The sequence below is a fragment of the Ciconia boyciana genome, chromosome 18 (genome assembly GCF_034638445.1).
Source record: "Ciconia boyciana chromosome 18, ASM3463844v1, whole genome shotgun sequence".
Taxonomy (NCBI): domain Eukaryota; kingdom Metazoa; phylum Chordata; class Aves; order Ciconiiformes; family Ciconiidae; genus Ciconia; species Ciconia boyciana.
The window spans coordinates 5,580,933-5,598,602 of NC_132951.1; the positions used below are offsets into that span (position 1 = coordinate 5,580,933).

Sequence of the window (17,670 nt, forward strand, 5' to 3'; positions counted from 1 at the left end):
AACCTGCTATTAAAGCCTCTTTAAAAATCCTCCCTCTGACCAGTGAAATTACATTAGCAAAATTGCTTTAGTATTTGATATGATTTAATGATCAGAAGTCCTGTTGGTCGAGTCTGTTGTTCTTTTCTGACTAGGATGCATACAGGTCTGGATTAGGATGCAGGTATTGATGAAGTTACTTGAAGCTTTTTTAATAGAATGGTACTAACTTAGGATGTTGCAATTATAAGGCGTTAATGTATTGTCTTTTGAGGCCTAGAAGAATAAGAAAGATGAAATTCTGTCTATAGAGAGTTTAAATAGTGTGCTGTAATTGAATATGTAGGCTACTGGGTATGATCTTTTGCAGTCGTTTGCGATCTGTCTTCAGACACTTTTGAGCATCCTTTGCATGATAGAGAAGCTATGGGGAGGGAGCTTGTCTAGACACTCTATTCAACCCTTCGTAGGTGGAACGATGCCTGTTCTAGGTCAAGAGAGGAAGCTACTACCATATAATTTCAGCCTGCATTGAATTCTGAGGACTCCATGATTTATTTTTTTTTCCTTAAGATTAAGATATGCCAAATGTGTGAGCGAATCTATTTCCATTTGCTTTTCCCTCCTTTGCATTATTTCTCCTGGGTTTTTTTAAATGCTCATTCCAACCAGCATCTTTTGTAAGTAGGAGAAAACTGAGATGTGGTAAGTACGTTAAAAGTTAGAAGTGCTTATTGGCAAAGTAAAATTAGGCTTTTCTCCATCCTTAAGTGCTACGCTTCTCTGAGACTGTGTGAGAGGTTCTGTAACATAAATAGGAACTATCATATTTTTGAGCTAAAACCGATGGGACAGAGACGTATAAATTGTGACTCTGCTTATTTTGGCATTAAATTAACGTATTTCAGTTCTGTAAAATAAGTTCCAGACAGCAGCTTTTTCTCTGACCCTCTTTCCAGACAGCCTCAGGAGTGCACTTTATCTTGTCTTTATCATATGTTCTTCAGTTTTCTCTAAAGTCGTCACCAGTTACACTTTTACATTACTTTGCTGCATCTGATTTATCATATCCATCCCTTTGCAAGATGTTTTACCAGATGTCCTCTCTGAAGGGCATATCTATAGAAGAATTTTGCTTTAGATTAGGTTGTTTGTCATTTTATATTTGAGGCCGCCATGTAGTCAGGCTAATTTAGTAATTATATATGCATCTTTGAAGAATCCTTCTGTTCTGATGAGTCCTCAGGAAACCCTGATGTCTACTTGAAAAAAGGCAAAGGGGCAAAATGATCATATGTACATCAATGCTCTTTTATCATATTGGTCTTGGATTTTCTCTGACATCCTCTTGACTGAGAAGAGAAGGAAAAGGCTACCTGTGTGGATGGTCCTGATAGAGTTGCTGAGCCTTGCCAAAGTAAAACATTATATTTCCTTAAGTGTGTGGTTTTAATCTTTTTTTTTTTGTCAACTGATTTACGAAAGGTGGTACAAAATTAACAGGCTTCTAAGCCCAAGGTCTCTTAGTAACTCATCTTTAAGTTCTTTCAGGAGCTGGTTAATACACATTAGAATATTTCTGTTTTGCTGTATGTGTGATTTCACTTAAAGGGAATACTATTCACAAGCTCTCTGTGAATTCCATGTTGTGCCTTACACTGCTCAGGTAGTAGAAGGTGACAGTTGGGTTTGAGTCAAGTTTTAAGGTACACGGTCAAGACAATTTTTACATTTAAAAAATAATCAGATCTTAGAAAGGGTTGAAGAATTGGTTACCTCCAACCAGCCTGGATCACATTTTCAAAGAATAAATGTACATATCCCCTGGGATTTTTCCGAAGGACCTAAGCGGATTAAATGCCCAAGTCCAACTGTTGTTTATATGATTTAAAATTACTTGAATTTTCCGTCCTTAATGCATATAGACTGTGTCAGTGCGTAAGCAGCCCTTGTTTTATGCAGCTTCATATTGTGATTGGTTTTAACTTATTGCCCAAACCTTGGAAGATTAGGAAATTTAAGTTATACAATAATCTGCATCATGGTGTGCAAGGCTGTAAGACCCGTTCCTAACCACATACTGATCAAGAAACACAGAATCTGTCCTTGCCTGTTTCTCAGTCAGTCATCTCTATTCACGGACAAGCGATAGCTTAATTTATTTGTGGAGCCTGGAGTAATTGCACTTACGAAACGGTATAGACTCTCATGCCGTATAAAAAAAAGTATGGGATTCAGTAACGTTTAAAATTAGTTAGGTGCGTACTGTCAATGTGTAGCTTACTCATCCTGAAGCACTGTCTTACGCGTCTTCGCTTTCACTGTGCTAAGGAAGTTCTTGGCTTATGGATGTTTTGACTTTGCTTATCAGCAAGCAAGCTGTTAATGAGTCATTCAAGTGAATGGGGAAACTTTTTTCTGCACGAGAAGTGCGGATTAAGATTTTTATGCAAAATTGTCAAACTAATTCCATTCTTTTGTTACTTTTAAAAGTGGGCTGACTTTTCCAGCTGTGTAAGTGTAGCTTTCTTGATTTTATTGTATTTTTTTCTGATGGTTTTTAATCCCTTGCAAAATAGCAATTGGAGCATAGCGCCTCATTGTTTTTTGGGGAGCGGGTGGGCATTAGCAACTAACATTAGAACTGAATAACTTGGAAGAGCGAGACTTCAACATTTTTTGCCTGTTATTTAAGCAGGTTAAAGGGAAATAATTAGATTTTTCAGTTTTACTGTTAATCTAACTGGGGCAACCGATTTTTCTGAAATCTGTTTTTCAGAGCACATATGTGGGCTTAGCATGAAAACAGTTTTATCAATAAATTCATTCATGGATCTGATCCAGGTTGCAGAGTTGTAGATGCATATGACAACAAGGCAGCAGTGCCCCCCCCTTCTTCTGCGTACTTCAGGAGAACTGAAAGTAGTACCGGAGGACGGATTATTGCACAGATGATAGAGACTGTCCTGTAAACTCTGCTAAAGCAAGTACTGTGCATTTTAATGTGTCCAGAGGAATGGCTGAAGGATGTGAGACATGTCGATGGGATGGGGTGTTGTGTCCTGGGACAAGAGGTCTCCAAAAGGAAGTTTTGGCTGTAAATGGATGTCAGCTCTTGATACGATACCGGGGAACCAAGACAAATGTATGCCGGCTCGCTTTGGCCTGCATAAGCAGAGGGATTATAGCCAGCAGGAAGGATGTTATTTTACCTCTGTGTTTGATCACCCCAGAGAAACTCCTGGAAGGTACGAGCCAATTTCAGAGTCACCGGTGCATGAAATAAATTGGAAATATTCAGGAAAAAAACCCCCTAAGAATAGTCTGGAGGCTTTGAGAAAACCTCTATCTGTTTAGTTTATCAAAGAGAGGGTAAGGAGGTGACAACCTATGAATTCCTATGCTGGAAGAGTAATTTTGATAATGTATCCTTCAACCCCCTGAGGCGAAAATATAGAAATATGATGGCAAGAGTTTGAGGCTGACAGATTTGGACTAAAAATTAAGTGAATGCATGTTTTTAAGGGCAGGGTGATTAATTTTCGAAACAACTTACATAGGGCTTTGGTATGTTTCCTCTTGTCAATAACTTTTTGAGTTATGCTTGCATGCATTTTTGAAGAATATGCAGGTATCAAAGAGAAATTAATTCAGGAAAGTGCTGACATTGTCAAAAAGGAGTAATAATCTGAGTCTGTGGCAAGGAGCATGTGTGTTAATTCTGTTGTTTTGGTTTGTTTGGTAGATATGTTGATGATGTGATCAATCGCATTGATAGGATGTTCCCTGAAATGTCTATCCAGCTATCCCGGCCAAATGGAACCTCGGCAATGCTTCTGGTAAGTTGGATCATTTAATCCTTTGAGATGGATTTCTTAAGGGATTGAATTACTGTTCCTAAAATGCAGGTTATTAAAGATTTTTTTTTTTTTTCCCCAGAAACATACTGTTCCTCATTTGTCACAGCAATGTAGGAACTTTCTTGCTCTTAGGCAAATGAGTGATAAAAAGAATTTCATCTTTAAACGAAAGATCTATTACTTTTTATTGTTAATATGATTGTAGAAGTATGAGCGCAAACTCAAATATTCACTGTGCTTTTCAGCAGTCTTGGCAATGAGTGAGTCTTAATCATGATAATTAAGAAGGAAAAGAGTGGTGGGAGGAAGAAAAGAAGAAGGAAACCAATATGATTAAAATTTGTTCAAGTTGTTCTTGGGTCAGTGACTTTCTGTTATATGATGAAGTCAAGAATTTGCCTTTGAAGTAAATGAGCGGTAAAGGCTGGATTAGAGATAAACAAGGGCAATACGTTCGATTTATTTCTGCCTGACCAAGCAAGATTTCATTCCAGAAGAACCTATTGTTCACATCAGTTTTCACAGGCAGCTGTTGTGCTTATAGCAAGAGAAGTCTTTAATGCTTTTACTCTAAGACAGCAACTCCATGGAAGTGGAGTCTGTAGCGTAGCAGTTGGATGCTGATTTTCCTCTAGTAGGGTGAAAGACAGAAGCCGCATCTGTTGTCAAATTTTAAATAAAACTAGAAAATATACTGTGTACACAGGTGAAGAAATTAGACCAGATTTCTCATAGCACTTCCTCTTATATTTTCCTTTCTCGCATAAGCTATTACAAAAGGCTTGGGTGTAGTATATGTGTGAGTATATTTCTTGTTTCCAAGCAAACGGTAAAATGAATCTGAAAATCAGATATTTTATCAAAACAGAATTGTTGAGTCAATATAAGTCAATGTTAGGGTCAGTCCTTAGATTTTATATTGTTTTTAGAGTTTAAAACTATTATGGTTAGATTTTTGCCTATATTTTTCAAAGGTTCTGTTAATTTCTCTGTAGTAAGTATAGCTGTGATTATGTTTAGTTTTAATTAATCAACTGTCTAACATCCCATTATTAACTTTCTTTGAACATCCCCAAATTTGCAAGAGATTAACTGAGTCAGAGGTTAAAATAAATAGTTGGCATTAAAACATTTAATCTGCAATTGTTGGATTCACCAAGTGGAACAATGTATTCCAGAAAAGAATTGAATTCATCAGTGCAGTCTTAAGAAGCTATAAGTCTTGGAAGCTTTTGCATTTCCTCTTAACCTGGCTTTATATTTAACTGTTTTCCTATAGAAAAATGTCTGGTTTTACTTCCTTACTTTGAAACCCTTTCCCGTCTCTTAGAGCCCCTTTTTGCGTATGGTAAGTGCCTTCCACTTCTAATGGCTTTTTGAGGTCAGAAAATAGATGCCGCTTTTCAAGGTTCAGGCACAGTTAGGAAATTGGGTAAATTATCTTGGATGTGACTGATAAGGAATAAGGTAGGGTGGAAGGGTGGTAGCTGTAAAAGAAGCCCCTTTTACAAGCAGTAGTAACTTACCGAATTCCATGTTGTAGTTGCTCTCTAAATCAAGGACGTTATTGTTGCTACAAGATAGCAGCCCTGTATTGAACCAGTGGTATGCATATTTTCCTTGGATCAGAGATCAAAAAGATTGTTTTTAAAGTATTTTTGTATGTGATTGTGTGATGGGTTTATCATTTTTTTTCTTTTAGGCAGGTTTTCCCTCTTTCCCATCTGTCTCAGTTGATGTTGCCAATATGGCACTTTCCATCTGGCCCTGACTGCTACAAAAGCTTTTGCTGTTTTCAGCCACAAATCATTCAGTGAAAGGTGCTGCAGGATGGGCAGTGTGAAGAGCACCTCCCCCAGAAGAAAGGAGGTTTCTTCAGTACTTGTGATTTCTCACTCTGAACTTCTCCCAAGTTAGATGTGGAGTTGCTCCCTTGCAGCAGCGTGGTTTACCACAATACCAAAGGATTCAGATAATGCTTATTTTATGTCAAAATATTTCACAACCATACTGTTTGCCCAGAGTTAATTAACTAACTGTATCATCTCAACCATTTTCATCCTTGGACTGTTCATGTCATACCTGCCATTGCTTATGAAGGTCTTTGACGCAGAGGTCTAGTTGTTATATTAAAAGATCTTTAAACACAGTCATTCCATTTACCAGAAGAAACATGTATTCATCTTCAAAGGCACTGGTAAGCACTATACATATTTTAAGAATGTGCAAATGATTGGAAGGAGATGGGGAAGAAGGGGAAGGGAATGCCTGCGAGATTCTTTGAAACTTCAGAATAGCTGGAGACTTTGCCAAACAAATCATCTTTAGGAAAAAGACCTAATACAGAGAGTTTCAGCCTCAGACTCTACAACTCCATGTGCACATGGAAATCAGTTTATGTCCTTAGCTGTAGAGGTGGGACTTTCGCGGTCTAAGATTTGTCCGGTGTTTCAAGAGGAGTAATTAGCAGCCATGTGAGCCTGCTGGTCAAACTCTTCTGGCGAGTAACCTTTGTGTTAAGCTGGGTTCTCCCTAATCAGGGTACAGTTTTCACATAAGCTGAGAACTTTAAGCAAAAAGAAAAATAAACTATTCCTGAGAGCGTAAATGCTGTGTCTTGAAAGGTTGCTACCTCCTGGTCCTTTGAGGTTACTGTTTCCTCCAGACAATAAGGAGGTTTTTTATACTTTAGATTTATACACAGCAATTGTACCTCATTAGTCTGGATTTATGCTACACAGACCAAACACATAAATAATTGAAACCTTTCAGAGCTGTGTGAAATCCTCAACTGATTTTAAAAGCAGGCATTTCAAGGTGCTGTTTAATCCCAATCTTCACTAGTGATTTTTCAATTAATCTTTTAATCACACTATGCATAAGAAAGACTAAACATAGAATTATATCAGCTTTAATAACAGTGTTATGCAAAATTAATTTCCAGCAGCAGCAGAGTGAACTGCGGACTCCTTAAGGTTTTTGTGAGATTTTGTTGGTCAAATGCCAGGAATTGTAAATAGACAAACCTCATCTCATATGTTAAGAAAACATGAACTGATTTCTAATTAATGAAAAATACCTAGATTTTTGCTTGTTTTGAATGATTAGTCGTATTCCTAGAGATACATTATTTTTTTTCTAATAAAATAACTTGATGGTGTGATTATTATATGATCATTTCACACACCTTGTTTCTGTTATCAAAATTCAGAAATTTTTTTTTCAATGTGAAACATGTAATTCCTGTGTACAATTCATTCATTCATTAATATCAGAAATATTTTAGAAAACAGTGAACATTAGGCCCGCTTTTCCAGCTGACAAATATACCTTCCTTAGGGTCATGTACCTAGCCAGTGCTAGTCAGGTGTAGAAACTTATTTTCTTGTCTCCATCTGGGAACTACTTTGTCTTTAAAATCGTTTGTCTCCCCAGTGTTTGTAAAGCTATATAAAAGCACTACTATAGAAGTTACAAACACCGGGTAAATATTTTTACAGATAATTGAATATTTTTCTGTAATTGGAGCTGTTTCTAAAGGATAATGATATGTATAACTAACTTCCAGTTGGAAAAATTGAATAGTTTCTGCCAAACCAAAGCTCATGGAAGAAATAATGATTTCTTCTTTTCATATTATCTTACAAATTTTTGATGATAAATTAATTTTAGAAATTTATACTGATGCCTAGATTTTTACTAGACCTTTCATATAAAAATGAAACATGTTTTTATACAATTTTATTCATTCTCCATAAAATGAAACACATTTGCATTGCAACTTTCAAGTCTTGTTCCAAGCATTTTAAACAGTCTGATTGTATGGAAGTGGGCTGTATTAATTGCAAATAGGCTAGACATCTGTTCACTAAAACGGAATAATTTCTTGTGTCTCATTTTTGTTTACCAGTGTTTTACATAAAATTGTTATTATTTTCTGTTGCAAAAATGGATTCTGACATTTATTATTTGCCCATTAAGAAAGGCCACCAAACTGATTTTTGTTCAAGAGACCCTGATCTTGAAGAACTGGGGAGGGGGGGAAATTTGGTAAGTGATTGGAAATTAGTATTGATGTCATAGTTGATTGGAAACAGTTTAATGCTGTTATTTTCAAACCATTCTCTTTTCTCCAAGATGCTTAGCAGCGGAAGTGTTCCAAATCCTTACCAGTCTGGTGGTTCATTAGGCAACTAGTGGAAAGCAGGCACTGGCTAGAGGTAGGCAGGTTTGTGATAGGGATATAGATTTGGTGATCACGTTTGGTGGCTTAGGCACCTAATTTTAGGCACATGTGATGAACATTAATTTAGGGGTTTACTCTCTTGGAGACGCTAGCTAGGTTTTGGGATTTGAAGGAGGCACTGGGATGTTTCAGGATCTCTTGTGTGAGCTGGATCTTGAGGAATCACTTGAGCTCAGAGTTGGACTGTTGTGACTGCGGTGGCTTCACAGTTTGTCTCTTAAGATTGAGAACCAGCATTTAAAAAGCATTAAGCCAGCATTTGAGGTCACATATGTGGAGGAAGAATGTCTTGAATCAGCAAAGTATGTGAACAGGGGGGTGACAAGTAAATTGTAAATTATTCTCTCTTTGTCTGATATAAGAATGAGGAAGATGAGGAAGGGTCTTTTGACGGGAAAGTGAGCAAGGGTAGAAAAAGTAGAGGAAGACCAGCAAGAAATTTCCTCAGCTTTGCTCCCTCCACAGGGTTACTATGCCCCAGGGTTGCTGTCCAGTCCCAAAGACTCACAGGTCTGTGCTGATATTCCCATAGATTTATATTCTGCAAGATCAAACATCTCTTTCATCCCTGTAAAATTTCTGGTGCGCTATAATTTAGAATGGAAAAAGAGGCAGAATCAATTTCATCATTTGTAGCAATGCTGGACTAGGGTGACCCTTCCCTAAGTGTGACTGGGCACTGGCAAAATCTGTCTTTTAACCTTTGAACAATATTCTGTGCCAGTTTGTTCACTTTATTAAGAGAATATGCCGTGTTACCGAGGGAGAGGATCACCAACTCATCCTTAATATGGCAAAATCATTTAAAGTCCTTCATTTATGTTGACTTTTTATCATGCACTATTGCAATTAGGTTAGATTAATGAAAGGTAAATTCCAGCCCTTACCTAAAAAAAGAAATCCTTGTAAAGAACCTAATTAGTATGTTTGTTTATTTAGACTCTAATGGCTTAATTGCATCTTATCTTGCTATTTACAAATAGGCATCATTAAAGAATAATGAGCATGTGAGGGAAAGCGCAGCATTCATACCAGCGGCAGATGAGACATAGAAAAAAAAAAAAACCTAGTTGAAAGTCTGGGTGGGTTTTTTTAACTTTATTTTTAATATAAAACCTTATTTTTCAGTTGATATATATATATATATGATTTCCAGGCATCTTACTGATTAGTAAGATAGATACACAAGTGGGAGGACAAGCTTCTGGCTGGCTATATGGCAAGGAGCAGGTGTCTGGCCTTTTGCTGGAAATATGTACAGCTTGGTTACATCTCTGGTTTGATGTTGCCTTACTGTTTTCTAAGGTGAATAAAAAACATGTACAAACTGGTGCTCCTTTTTATACAAGCAGGGAGGTACCCATGTTAACCGAAAATAATGTTTTTTCTTTTAGCTCTGCATTGCAGAGCATCTGCAGCTCAAATCAGCAGCAAATTCCCTGGGATGCTGAGAGGAAATCTGGAGCTTTGGGAATTTTTTGCAAAGTATTGGAGCTTGGTGTTGTCAGCATACGTTTTCCTAATATCAAACTTTTAAATAAATTTGAAGAAGGAATGTTTGTTAATGCATTTTTTAAAATTGTTTATAAAAGGGCTTTTCATTTGGTATCAGTTTCAGTGAGCGAGGCAAAATTAAGGGGGAGGATTTCAAGCTATTTACTCCTGGCAGAATTTTGGCACGGTAAATTATTTTTGATCCTTTTCATTTTGTAAACTAATTTTGACCCCAATTCTGACTTTACTTGGAGAGGTACTTATTTCTTTTCCAATCATAAGTGATGTTAAATGGGAACTTTTTTAGCAGTCTTACAAGAAATTATCTAAGCCATTCTCCCTGATTATTCTGTTTCCCCCTCCCCCTTTCTTGGCATACAGTGTCTGTCATATGCTCTTTGAGAATTATCTTGGTGATAGACAAAATATTTTTAAAACTGGGATATTTGAAGAAGATTTTTATTTTATATATCTTTGTCAGAAAAGCTGCATAATATTGCAGATTTCAATCAGCTGCCTGTCCTACCTTCTTCTGGAGCTTGCCATTTTAGGAAGCAGGGGATTTATGAATAACTTAAGTGTCTGAATTTAGTATACTTTAGTTAAAAGGAAGTTAGAACTACATTGTTATTACACAAACCAAAACAGAAGCTACAGAAGTATTTAACTTGCAACTGTTCCATTTTCAGCTCACAGAACTGTGGGGCATATTTTTTCATTCATATTAATGGAATTTTAAAGTGACCTTGTACATGTATTGATTTGAATTAAAATTTTCTACATCAAGGACGAGTTGGCATATATCCTTCAGGCGAAATATTAAGAAGCCAAGTGCTGTCTTAACAGGATATCGACAGAAGAAGTTGAAATTTAATAGGAAAAGTTGGCTTAGAAAGGAAATTGTTGCCTTTTTGTCACAATTGAAAGGTATCTTTTCTGTATAATGAAAGAAGTTTCTTTCAGTTGATATCTGTGGAAATGCAGGGACATTTTAATGCCCATTGAATAGGGACCATCTGGGTGAGTCTTGACCTCCAGAAGGAGAGACCTGCACTACGGGAGCTTAGAGTAGAACTATCAAATTACTTTTTTTACCAGAGCCATTAGTTTTTTATTACCTTTTTTCAGGTGATCTGTAGGGACACAGTTGTATGACTATAGGTGTAAATTATATTCCATACATAGACCTTTTCTGAACATGGACTCCAGTTAGCTAAGTTGAGCAGGCATTGAAGGAAAATGGTTTGCTGGAAAACACGATTTGTAAAATATGGTTGAGGTGAACAAAAACATTAAGTCCTGAAAACAGTTACAAGTCTTGATTATTAGAGGAAAAAATAAAGGGTGTCCCATTTATTGTGTACAATACGGAATGTGCTTTACCCTGAAAATAGCTGTGGAGCATACTTTTGGCTTCCAAATCTAACAGCATCCTCCAGTCTAGTGACAGGCTGTTGTTCATGCTTTGTACTACTAGCCTCATTCTTTCAATGCTGTTAAAATGATGAACTATAATATCTCTGAGCTACACTTAGTTTTACAAAATTTCTGCTTCTGGCAGACTTAACTAATGATACAGTCCTGCAAAAATCATCTGAAAGTCCCAATCTCTCTTCCAGCCAGTGCAAAATCTACAGGAATCCCATGTCAAAACAACAGCGGCACAAAATAGGAGAGTTTTCTATTTCAGTGCCAGAGCACTGTAAGAGCTAATTCAGACAACCTAACATGAACCCAGCCAAAGCTGCAATGTATTCGATCATTCATTTGTATTACCACGATGCCTGGATGCCCCTGCTCCTGGAGAGGACCCCTTTGCACAAACCGTTGTCTAAGTTGAGATTGCAACAGTGGTGCCTTCCTCAGGGAGCTCACAGCCTTAGGTACCCATCTAAGGATGGGTTTACACAGCTCCTTACACATGCGGGAGACAGTGTAACCCTGCTTGTTTGACACTCGAGCAAGTGGGTGATCGAGGCTGCTGTCCCAGACCAGTCTGCAGAATTTGACCTTTCAGTATTGCATGATGGGTGATAGCTGGGGTCTGGGTAGCTGTGACGGATCGTGAAAGGGTGGAGTGAATCACTGGAAGGGTATGAAAACAGTTGACCTGGGAAAAGGCAATGAGCTAATGCAGAAGCATTTGGAAAGCATTTGTGCAGGTAAATCTTGTGGGGCGGTTTGAGGCCAGCAATAAGTATATTCAAGCAAGCTGGAGTGACAAACATGGGATTTTTCAGCTTGTTACATTCTACTGTTCACTCTGAGGATTTTCAGGAACATCCCACACAGGCTTCAGATCAACTTCATCCAATTTTTTTTCCACCTGGCAGCAATGTGAGATATCATGAATGCAGAACGTAAGGGAAGAGGAAAGAAGTGAGCATCCACTGAAGTGTGTGAAGGCAATGGAGATAGAAAATATTATACATAAAGCTGGGTCTGGGTGCTTGTAGGGCAGTCCTTTTGCTCTTCCATTAAGAAGATTTCTTTTCTTTTTGTTTAAAATTTCTTCTTTTCCTCCTTTTAATTTTACTGTATATGGTTGATGCCTAGTGTGAAGTTATAAGAGTCAGTTCTCTCAGTAGACCTATATCCTAGCGAAGTGCCAGTCTTACTAAGGTAGAAATATAAATTAAAAACCTGTTAACTCTAAGTGTGCTGACAACTTTTTTCAAAGTGACTCTATTTCCTCATCTTAGCAGTTATGACAAAACTGTCTTTCTGATTCTAGTGGATGATCAGCATCATAGATCGGGCACCTCTGGGTCATGACTTCATATTTTTAACTTAATGGATACAGTGGTAGGTGCTGAAATAACTCTGCCAGTTTCCTTTATTTGCAGACCAGCTAGGTCTTATTACAGAGTATCCCAGCAAGATACTACATTTAGACCCAAATGTGCAGTACCTGATATCATGATATGGTTGCCTGAGAGCACTAGGCAGTTCCATACATGTTCAGAAAATCCCAATCTACTGTAAGAAGGTAGGAACCAGAAAAAGCTATTCATGGTATGTGCGTGGCTCAGGTCTTGGTACAAGTTACCCTACTTCAGCCTGTTAACATTTTTCTTCCAAAATTTACCCATTCTTCTGACCTGCTTTTTCTCTTCATGTTCGTGCAAAATTATACCTAGCAGCCTGGCTTCTTAAAGTCTGTCTCTCTTTTTTTCCCCTTCTCATTTCCCTGTCCTCTCTCTCACTGTCAACTTCTTCCCTGTTGTTTAGACTCTTCTGTCCTAGAGTTGCTTTCTCCATGTCCCATGCCAAAGAATTGTCATCACTTCTTTTCAGGATTTGTAACTCTGTCCTGCTATGTAGTGATATAATAAGCAACATTTAGAGTAGTTCGGGTCACTGTTCTGCAAAGTCCTGTATCGTCATCCCATTCCTGCCACCATTTCCCCTCCTAACCTTCCTTCAGCAGCGTGATCCCTGCATCCGCTTTGAGATGGAGTCTTTGTGCCAGATTTTCTGTCTTCCTCCTTGGGGGGAAAAGCATCTTGGCACTTCAGAGCTGATTTGCCTGTTAGTCTCTTAGTTAGTCAGCATCAGGTTGAGGTTACTCGTGTTGAAACAAGGTGGTCGGTAGGAGTCATTAGCAGGAGTTAAAATGGAAAAACATGTAACAAATCAATAAAGATGCATATTGACTGATTTCTTTGGGTGTGGATTTGTCTGCTGAGGTTAGCAGTAAAAACACAATTGTTCTAGCCTGTGTTAATCTATACTGGACGAAATGTTGGAACACAGACAATACAAAATGAGCCTCTGCTGGTTGGGAAATACTAAAATGAACTAATTGTTTCTTTTTTTACCTCAGTTTTATGCTTTTGTGGGTGAGGAAAAACTGTAATAATCTCTGTATAACAAAACATAAAGAATTATTGTTAGACACACATCTTAACGATATTGAAGTGCAAGTTCATCTTTGAAATGTAAATTGATTTTTAGATTAAAATGCCTTCGTTATTGCATTTTTGTCAATAATATAACTTAGGCTTGTTTCTGTTGTTACACTCTGACTGACCCTATATATTTTCCATGATACTAGTTTTATTCTTTACACTTTACTGCTTTCACAGAAGAAAATTAAACCTTTGAAGATGTAACATTTTTACTTTTTAGCTGCACTTTCCTTTTAAATAATTTTACATTTTTATTGGACCTAAAATGTTTTCCATTAAACTCATGGCATGCTTTTAAAAGCTAGCACTAGAAGAGTCCGATTCTTCTTTCGAATTATTTTTCTCTAAGTGGACTTATATTGGAAAATATCAAATACATCGAAAATAATCACATTTGCTCATTGTTTTTGACAAGTTATTGAGTTGTGGTGTTAATAAAATTGAGAGAGTTGCTTGGCAGTGTCATGTCTACACAAGGGAATTCTGTGAATTCATACATTTTCAGTTGCAAATGAATGTTTGTTTGTTCTGCGCTTTATAGTCTATCTCTTCCTCATAACACACACAGTGGTTTTAGATCTTTTATTTTGGTCTGTCTGTAAAATATTGAAAACTGAAATTGCATCAACTTAAGCTGTTAACTTGATGGTCTTGTGAATTCAGACACCGTCAACTCTCCTTCAGCTTGGTTTTGTCCTTCTCCTGTTCTTCACAGGTTACCTTAGGAAAAGTGTTAAAAGTGATAGTGGTGATGCGGAGCCTCTTCATTGACCGGACAATTGTAAAAGGGTACAATGAAAATGTCTATACTGAAGATGGCAAGGTAGGTTATTGTATATCCAGCAACATTAAATTTTATTTTTACCTGGTATTTAAATGACAGAGAACAGGAATCCCATCACAAGTATGCTAGAAACATAAAACTGTCAAAAGACTCTGTGGATGTTTTGCAGAATGCTCCAGTTTAAATTTATCATGCTTTGCTTGGATTTTTTCGTACCTAAATGTCTGACTTCTTTCTAAGCTCTGAAGCCCTTGCTTGAATTTCTAATTTATCACCTTAGACCCCAGTTGCCTCGTTAATAGTGTCTACTGAGAAAACATTTTTTCAGTGTACCAGCACATCAATAGCCCAAGGTTCAGATTTCTCTTTTCTGAGAGCCATTGGGAAATCCTGGGCTGGTTTTGTGCTCAACTTGATAAACGCAACTGTGAGAATCGTTGGTAGGTAGTCCTCAATAATTTGCTTGTCAGTAATAGCACATCTTGAACAGCAGCTATTAAAGCAAGTGTTACCTGTTTCCACAAGTGATTTGTGTTATGAACAATTCACCCTGCTTGAACCTTCAAATTGCGTCCGACTGCACACACTCCATATGGCTCTCTTTAGCGCATCAGGAGATGTTAATGGGACCTGACGGCCTTCAGCTCAGCTTGTTTCTCTTTTCAGGGTGGAATGGTCTCTCTTACCGAGACATCCGCCAGGACTCTCTTTTGCCAGTAACAGTACTAAATACCTCCATGTTTCACATTTTCTCTCTGGAGCTTTCTCTTCTGATTATGAAGCCTATTAAAATAAAAAGTTCATTATATCAAGATGAGTACTTGGCACCCATAGGCCATGTTATAATGAGGTGAGACTTTTTTTCCTTTCAAAAGTGATAAGTGTGTTTTAGCACACAGAAGCACGTTGTGTACTGACCCAGAGTTCAGCGGCTCTGAGTCTGAACCTCTGTTCTCCAGAAAAGGCCAGGAGCTGATCTGCTGAAGGAAATAGTACAGCTGTATTTCCCAGGTGAGAGATTCTCACTCAAAGGGCGGGGGATTGGCCTAAGAAGTAGTAAAATAAAAATTGCCTGATTTTGATTTGCATTATTCAAATATGCAGGTTTAAATACCACTTTGCCGCAGAAGCAGCTGCACTATACTCCCTGTATATTAGCATATAAATACAGACTTATAGCACCAGGCCCTCTTCACCCCAAGTTCTGCTCAGAAGTGAAATGATAGTCTGCCTAAAGAGCACTGACAGTGCCTGATGGATTCCTGTGTCACACTTCATTTGGGTGTGCTCATTTTCTCTGATGAATCCAGTTTCCTTTGAAGCTCCCTTGAAATATAATAATGCTATATGTGCTGAAAAGCTAAGTGAAAGGGTTCCTTTCTGAAACTCGGCATCTGGCGTTGGGCTTCTGTTTAGCTCAAGGTTAACTCTCTGGAGAGCTGTATGCTGTTTCTCTGTCATCGTTTGCTGCGAGGGGGAGAGCAGGACTCGCCAAGGCTGGCTTTGGGCAGGGGGCACTAACCTTTGTCTGCTCTCAGTGGGGAGCAGTTCAGCTTCTCCAGAGCATCGCTGCTAACACCTGGCTTATTTTCTTGCTTGAAGCCAGTCTGCAGGGGAGTCTGTTTTCTGCCGATTTAGCTTTCTGCGTCCAAAGTTAGGCTATGTGACTGCTCCCACGAGGCTGCATGAACCTGTGACCTTTACGTGGCAGTTTGCTATTCCATTGGGCCATTGCAGGGCTTTCGCAAACCTGAAGGTCTGTGTTTTAGATATAAATAGGAACATTTCATTTGACTTAAGTAGAACTGGAGTTGCAGCCACTTAAATAGTGAGTAAATTTGGCTTGGAAGATTGAATAAATGCGTAGCTTGCTAGTTTTGCCAACTGGAGCACATATTGACAAACACTGAGCTCCCTTTTTTTCACTAATTAACTACGCTGGTAATTGGAGAATAAGAATAAGATTGTGCTCTTGCAATGATTCGCTTTACTTATTGTGCCTGCTGGGAATGAGCGATTACAGTCAATTGCAAACATAGTCCATTCCAATTCCTTCTCTGTCACAACAGATGCTGTTGGGAAAGTACTCCAGTGAGGTTTCACCATACTATTCTAGCTTCTCAGTTTCTAGCCTGATAGGGGAAAGAATGCACTAGCATTCAGAAGAGACACAGAAGAGTATGAAAAAGGAGATCAGCCAGTATCTTCTTTATTATATAACAAAAATACAGAGAACCCTCAGGATCACAGTAGGAGGTGATCATTTTTCCAGTGAGCAGCTTACACAGTAATTGCTGATTTGAGGGTTTGCTTATGTATTCCTAGGAAGCATTTAATAGTTGTAAACAGCAGAGATAAGATTAACTAGGTGGTATCGTAACAATATGGCAATTTTGAAGCTCCTGTTTTTCGGAAGCCGTGTTGAAGAAGGGACAGTGGGTAAGTCATTGTGCTTCTTTACACTTAAATAGCTAAATGAGGGTCTGTTGAGTCATCCTCCTAACTGCACAAGTGAGAAGGTCCTTTAAGTAACAAAAGTGAGGGTAGAGCAGGGTTTGGGGCAACGAAATATATTGCAACAGTGTTCAACAAAAGAAGAAATGGCCGTCATCGGGAGACTGAATGATCACACAGACAATAAGTGAAAAATGGACTGTGCACAGAAGAGGCCAACGATTTGCTTGGGGATCAGGGGAGTAATCATTTATCTCTGAAAGTACAACTGTTTTAGCAAATTTTGCATTACTGGGAAGAAAAAGGGAAGAGGTGAGTGCAAAGAGCAGAGGCATTGATAGTCATCTGGTCCATTAGTCAGGCAAGTCTAGAAAAATACAAATATGGGTGTTTCTCATAGTTGTGGAACTGTGCGCGGTGGCATACTAGCAGTTACACAGGAAAGCTGACATTGCATTATCCAGGTTGCGTTAGCTTGCTGTGTGCTTGTACGTTGTGCTGTGTAGGTTGACAGGTACTTATGTGAAAGCTTCACATGGTTTCTGCTGTACAGAAGTGTAGTTAAATTGGGTACTCCCTCTTACAGTTTTAAATACTTTCAAAATTAAGGTGAAAAAATAGAAGTCTTAAGCTTGCAGTGAGTAAAATAAGACACTACATTCTGGGGTTTTATTTTCAAGCTTTGCTTATACAGATGAAGAATCATTGCATTTCTTAAGTGCTTCATGTACTTCTCTCGTGAATTATTCACAAACCCTGCAGAATATGTCTTTGCCAAGTTGCCAGCTGCATAACTTAGACATTTTTGGTGACACTTCGCAAAAACAATAGGTGAGATCTGGCAGCCTCTGTCATGTCGTGGGTTCTGGATGCTGATCACTCTGCAGTCTCTCTTGCTTACCGTACTAACCCATTGTGTCCACCATGTACTGATGCATTTTA

The 17,670-nt window shown here is 38.2% G+C and overlaps 1 protein-coding gene across 2 annotated transcripts in view; it reads left to right on the forward strand.

The window, feature by feature from the left end:
• The window catches only part of MED27 (mediator complex subunit 27), a 95,070-nt gene that overhangs the window by 62,354 nt on the left and 15,046 nt on the right, over nucleotides 1-17,670 (forward strand). For both annotated transcript variants that reach the window (XM_072883244.1, XM_072883245.1), the window contains exons 4-5: nucleotides 3,725-3,818; nucleotides 14,206-14,313. In XM_072883244.1, coding sequence (XP_072739345.1) covers nucleotides 3,725-3,818; nucleotides 14,206-14,313 — 202 coding nt within the window. The remainder of the gene's footprint in view (nucleotides 1-3,724; nucleotides 3,819-14,205; nucleotides 14,314-17,670) is intronic.